This window comes from Camelina sativa, chromosome 15 (assembly GCF_000633955.1).
Source record: "Camelina sativa cultivar DH55 chromosome 15, Cs, whole genome shotgun sequence".
Lineage (NCBI taxonomy): Eukaryota > Viridiplantae > Streptophyta > Magnoliopsida > Brassicales > Brassicaceae > Camelina > Camelina sativa.
In genome coordinates this window covers 722,195-728,306 of record NC_025699.1, presented here as the reverse complement: position 1 = coordinate 728,306, position 6,112 = coordinate 722,195, and the positions used below count along the sequence as shown (strand labels likewise).

Below are 6,112 nucleotides of genomic sequence, written 5' to 3'. Positions count from 1 at the left end.
GTGTGCAAGTTAAGCTCATTGGTGGTAGACAAGGTACGCTCATTGGTGTCAAGCTGTCTTTAAGTGTGTAGCTTTCTGATTTGGGTGATGCTTGTATCCTTGATGCTTGTTTTGTTCTTGTTTTGTTCTTGTTTTGTTCTTTTTTTGTTAATGTTTTGAGCAAAACGTTTTGTTAATGTTTGTATCCGTGATGCTTGTATCCTTGATGCTTGTTTGGTCTTTATTACACTGCAACTTATTTTTATTACTTTGGTGATGCTTGTATTGATGTTTGTATCCGTGATGCTCATTGGTGATGCTCATTGGTGATGCTTGTTCATTTATTTATTAATGCTTGTATCCGTGATGCTTGTTCATTTATTTATTAGTCATATCTTTGCTTTTATTCATGTTTTCTGTATCACACTTGTTCATTTAGTTATGCTACATTCGTTTTCTAATTGGTATTTGGTTTTGGTTATTTCAGATGGATGATACACTAAACCTTGAAGATGATTATATGAGTGGAGATGATATGTTTGAGCATGATATGAATCCGGATGAAGAAGAACATGTAGAAGGGGAACGTGTAGAAGCAGATTCAGTAGCTAGTACGGCTGACAAGAGGACTGGCAAGTCTACAGGTAAACGTAAAAGGTCAACTTGTTGGAAAACTTTTGAAATTGTTGGAGATCAGTTGGATGATGGTAGGAATAATATTAGATGCACCCGTTGTGAGCATATTTATTGCCTTAATCTTCGTAAAAGTGGCACCAATACTCTCTTGCGTCACTCCCGATCATGCTCAAAGACTCCAGGAAGCACTCCTTCATGTGGAAACAGAAAGTTAGATATGATGGTGTTTAGGGAGATGATAGGATTGGCAATCATAGAACATGATTTGCCTTACTCTTTCGTTGAGTACAGAAGAATTAGAGAAGCTTTTCAGTATGCAAATTCCAACATCGAGTTTTGGTCAAGAAATACTGCGGCTGCTGATTGCTTAAAGATCTACGAGAAAGAGAAGCTGAAGCTTAGAAAGATGTTAGATGAAGTTTCGGGTAGGTTCTGTTTAACAACAGATTTGTGGAGGGCAATCACAATAGAGGGATACATGTGTTTGACTGCACACTATATCGATAGTGGATGGAATTTGAAGACAAAAATCCTATCGTTCTGTGCATTTCCTCCTCCACATACGGGTGCTGGAATAGCTACAAAGTTGTTGGCGTTGCTTAAAGATTGGGGAATAGAAAAGAGAGTGTTCACAATTACTGTTGATAATGCTTCCTCAAATGACAACATGCAAGGAATTCTCAAGAGGCAGCTTAGGAAAAATTTGGTGTGTGGTGGAGAGTTCTTTCATGTGAGATGTGCTGCACACATCTTGAATCTGATTGTGCAAAACGGATTGAATCTGATTATGCAAAACGGATTGGACAATGCAAACCGTTTTCAAGAACTGTCTTCTATGGCTTGTGACATCCTTAGCATCCCTATTACAACCGTAGCTGCAGAATCATCATTCAGCATTGGAAGCCGAGTTTTAAGTAAGTATCGGAGTTCACTCCTTCCTTCTAATGTCCAAGCTCTAATTTGCGCTAGAAATTGGCTTAGAGGTTTTGAAGAGATTGTTGATCCATTCGAAGAAGGCAAAGAAGGACAAGGAGAAGGAGAAGGAGAAGGAGTTTGAAATATGTGTGTCATTGTGTTTGCTTTATTGCTTTTGGATGTTGATCATTGTGTTTTGGATGTTTATCATTGTGTTTTGGATGTTGATCATTGTGTTTGGATGTTTATCATTGTGTTTGGATGTTTATCATTGCTTTTGGATCCATCTTTTATGTTTTATGTTTATGTTCTAAGCTAATTACACAATTTTTTCTCATTTTACAAAATCTGTTATATTTTTGTCCAATGGACACCCATGGAAAGCCCATAAAAAAATGGGCATAAGTGGGCATGGTCGTTAATGGACCGGACGTTAATGGACACAGACACCTATTTGTCCAAAATAAAAGTGGACAATATTGGACGGGTCAAAATGGACGTGGACGCCCATTTTGATAGCTCTATTTCTAGGGAAGAATACAAGAGAGCCTACAGAGAATGCGAGATGCGGAGAGCTTTTCTTTCTCTACCGGAGTGTGTTAGATAATGGGAAAATTGGAAAATATTTCTTCTTTTAGAAATTATTCTTAAATTTACAAAATATTACCATTTTGAAAAAGTTACCGTTAATACTTGTTGTGTTACTATTACAGTGTCAGAGAAGAACCGAGTTAAAACGGGAAATGAAGGGCAAATAAGTCATTTCGAGTAACCTTAGTAAACCGACTATCACCAGATCTTATTAAACCAACACAAATCGATATTTCCCTTTTTTGAATAAATTTTAGTTTTAATTTCGTCAAATATGATAGCGAAGAGAGAAAGCCCATCTTAGGCCCATTATAGCCAATCAATCTCTAAGAAAAAGGCCAATTAAGCTACACTGTTGCAGATTAAAAATTAATTCGTCAATTTTTCATTTTATCACAAGCAAAAATTCATAAACATTTTTCCATAACCCAAAACATTATGATAACAAGAAAATTGGTCAGCTACTTGTATTTATATATATATACTGTTAAGTGCTTTCTAAATTAAACTGAAAAAAAAATTACAAAATTATCAAAAGAGTCGAGAACACTTTTTTTAAGTAACACTTATACAAAATTAGAGAAAAACAAAAAAAAAAAAAATTGAAAAACATCTCTCTCCCAAACGGAAACCGGTTTAAGATCGAGTGAGCAAAGTCGAAATATGAGCCGCCGAGAGCGTCTGAGCTCTTAGAGGCGGTCTGCTACCGGAAAGCCGCGGCGGTCTATCGAGAAAAACGTCGTGACCACTAAGATTTCGCTCCGATGCGCCGCCGCATCCGGATAATCTACGACAGTGAGGGCTCTCCCGTCGCTGCTTCAGCTTAGCGTTGAAAGGATTCTCCGGCTTGGCGAGATCTTCCACGCTTAACGCTTCTGCTAACGATGTGAAAGACTGTGATTTGCCTTTGTAATGTTTTGATAATCCTCTCCTGTTTATGAAAATTTCCGTTTTGGGGGTTACAAAATATTCGTAACAAAATGAAAAATTATTTTTAGAAAGACCCCATAAATGGAATATTTCCGTGTTATACTCTTAAAACTATAAACCGGTTAGGAAACACCCTAACTATTGGGGTTTATTCTGATAAGATTTAAAATCAGGGGTTATAAACGGAACATTCTGATTCTAATATACCTTGAGGAAGAAGAAGAACTTCGACGGTCCGAATCATCAGGAGAGTTTGGAAAAGAAGAGGGAGAGTTAACACTTTCATCTGCGTCTACGTCTGCGTCTCTGACTAAGTTTCCGCGTCTGCGTTCTTCTCCCAACATAAGAGACTCCATCTGTTCTTGATAGTGCATTTTTTTTCTTCTAAAGCCGCTCCTAATTTAGTACTAAAGAGTTGAGAATAGAAACAGTAGCGTTTATAACCTTTATATATATTTTTAATCAATGTGTTTATATAGTCGGCCCGTGCTTAAAAAATTCATTAACCTAATGAATCATTCGAATTTAAAACATTATCTAAATGAGTTATGTTTCTCAAATAACATGTCACGCCCATGAACATGGGTTCTGGTTTTCCGGTGTTTTATAATAATAAAGATGTCAGAGATAAGATATTCCGGGAATGATTGAACAAGATGATGACACGTGGAAAGAAAGAAGAAATGGACGGAGATTAGATACATGTTTACGTGGTGGGTGGAAACAGATGGCACGAACGACGAGGTCATCGAGAATCTCTGTGTAACGAATCTAACCGATACGTGTCGAACTATGTTGAACAGATTCAAAGACTTTTTTGTGCCATGATTGATAAATGAACTTCGTTTTATGTACTATTTTATGGACCGTCTCTAATGCCCCTTTGGCACATGATCGCTTTATAAAAAACATTATCTTGGGGAGGATTCGAGGAATCCATACGTTTTCTTCACCGAAGAACAAGTAGAATGTTTTCCTCTACTGTGCTTATTTTGCCTTTTTTCCAGCGTCAGAGAAAGGTTAACTAATTTTTCTACTGCTTTTATTCTAACTGGTAAATGATAAGAGTCAGAATCAGCTGTTCTCTACTCTTGATTATATTCCTCTAATCTGGCTACGAATATTTGCTTATTTCACTGACGGAGTCTATAGATGCTAAAAGTAAAGTTTTATGTTTCTGTTCCAAAAACCATCAGAAACTATAATTTATAATCAAAATCAATCACCTTCGCAAGTTATAAACATAAACACAAAATGAATACGTCAGTCATTTCATCAGAAAAGGCTTTAATCAAATAACTCAACTCAGTGTTTAAACTGACGAAAAAAACTATTCCTAAATTATGTATCAGTAGTCAGGCCAAGTATGGCTCTGTATAGAGTTCCTCCCGCTAAGATATTCCACATGAATCTCAATGTATACTTCGAGTCAATACATTCAAAAGTTTCGCCAAAGTACAAACATTTTAAAAGGTAACTGAGAGAAATCGAATAACTGAAAGCCAAAGAAAAAAGAATGAAGTCTGCCATAGCAAGGTCAATATGGGGAAGTAAGTACATGATCATATTTTAAGAGGTACTACTTGACTTATCTATCCTACAATATCTTATTAGCCACTTATGAATTACCCTACTCTTAAAACTGAATCGTCTAGATACTGAAGGACGAGTGATTACTCTAGTCTACAATGTGCATTGTTTGGTATTGGTCAATCAAGGGTTCATGATCAGTTCTTGTATCTAGCAGAGCATATCAAAAGCACATACGACTACAATACTACTTCAGACTTCAGATGCATCATTCATGACATTTGTATTTAACAGTTAAATATGCACATATTAGAAACCTGACACTAAACACTACTAAACAAAAGGTTTCCTTGATTACTCCAATTCACAGAATGCTTAACAGAAATCACAGTGTATAGCCATAGATTCAATTCACTAAAACCATCAATCATGTGTGTCTCATCAAACGCATATCCTGAAGAGAAGATTATAGTCAATCAAAATTCAAAATTCAACAAGAACAATCTCAATCTGGTAACAACAAATAAGAATCCAAGCATAGAAAAGTAGGATAAATCCTTCAATCTCCGGAAGTCAAAAACGTTGAAACAGAGAAAAGGCATTACACTAATTGGACCACTGAGACGAGAGGAGAAAGAGCCGATCAATCCTTGTTCTTGATCCTCTCGATCCTCTGGTTAAGATGCTCGATCCTGACAACCAAATTGGTGACAGAGTAAAGGATCCAGTAGAAGACAAGAGCAGCCGCGATGAGAAGCGCGTTTCGCTGGGATTTCATCATAGATTTCTGGTGACGAAGATGCTCCGACGGTGTGCAGGAATCGCCGTCGCACGAAGGCATAGTCTCGTACTTCCAGTAGATGTCCATCAAGAGGAAGAGACAGAACGGAACTATGGAGAGAAACGGTTTGAGGAGATTACGAGTGACGGCGACTAATCCCTTGCGGAGTCCGTCGAGTCCTGGCATCGTCAATAGCACCACCATGATCGCTTCAGCCGCCGCTGCGTAACCTAAAACAACCCATTCGAGCGCCATTATCACCGGATCAAGCTAGATCTGAATTTTCTATTTTTCCGATCCTTTTTTCTTCTTCTCGTGTGGGATTGGAAGAGAAGATGTGAGTAAGGAACACGTGGGCGGTCAACGCGTGTCGCACGTCGGTTAAGAGGGAGAAGAGTTTTAAATGGGCTTATGCGTTTACTTAAACTCGGCCCAAATAGTTACAAGAGTAAATAGGCTTAGATTCACACACAGTCCATTTGTCAAGTAACGGCGTCAGAAAAAAATGAAAATGAAACGGCAACGTTTGGTAGGTGAGACACGTTGATCAGATTGTGTTTTGTCTCCTAATCACATCACTTTCAAAGCAGATACATAAATGGATATATATAAGCACACATTAAACAGAGTTCATCACACATACTGACTAAACAAAAGAAGCAAAATCTTTAAGTAGAAACAAATTCTCATCTCCGACGAGAAGAAAAAAAAAACAGAGTTTGTATGGCAACCAGATCGAAGAGCTTTCAG

General features: G+C 37.5%; 2 protein-coding genes across 2 annotated transcripts; both read right to left on the bottom strand.

Moving 5' to 3' along the window:
* Window positions 2,604-3,512, bottom strand: LOC104744406. The gene is made up of 2 exons (XM_010465463.2): window positions 3,259-3,512; window positions 2,604-3,052 (listed from the first exon to the last, which is right to left on the bottom strand). Exons 1-2 carry the CDS (start codon window positions 3,423-3,425, stop codon window positions 2,758-2,760), a joined length of 462 nt encoding a protein of 153 aa, XP_010463765.1. The 5' UTR covers window positions 3,426-3,512; the 3' UTR covers window positions 2,604-2,757.
* LOC104744405 lies at window positions 4,992-5,724 on the bottom strand. The gene has a single exon (XM_010465462.1). The coding sequence runs from the start codon at window positions 5,615-5,617 to the stop codon at window positions 5,225-5,227; it is 393 nt and encodes a 130-aa protein (XP_010463764.1). The 5' UTR covers window positions 5,618-5,724; the 3' UTR covers window positions 4,992-5,224.

What these genes read in the sequence shown, in the direction of transcription:
- LOC104744406 (XM_010465463.2), bottom strand. Translation starts at nt 3,425, where the DNA reads ATGCACTATCAAGAACAGATGGAGTCTCTTATGTTGGGAGAAGAACGC. An exon ending in AGTTCTTCTTCTTCCTCAAG is followed by an intron (nt 3,053 to 3,258) that starts GTATATTAGAAT and finishes TTTCATAAACAG; the next exon opens with GAGAGGATTATCAAAACATT.
- LOC104744405 (XM_010465462.1), bottom strand. Translation starts at nt 5,617, where the DNA reads ATGGCGCTCGAATGGGTTGTTTTAGGTTACGCAGCGGCGGCTGAAGCG.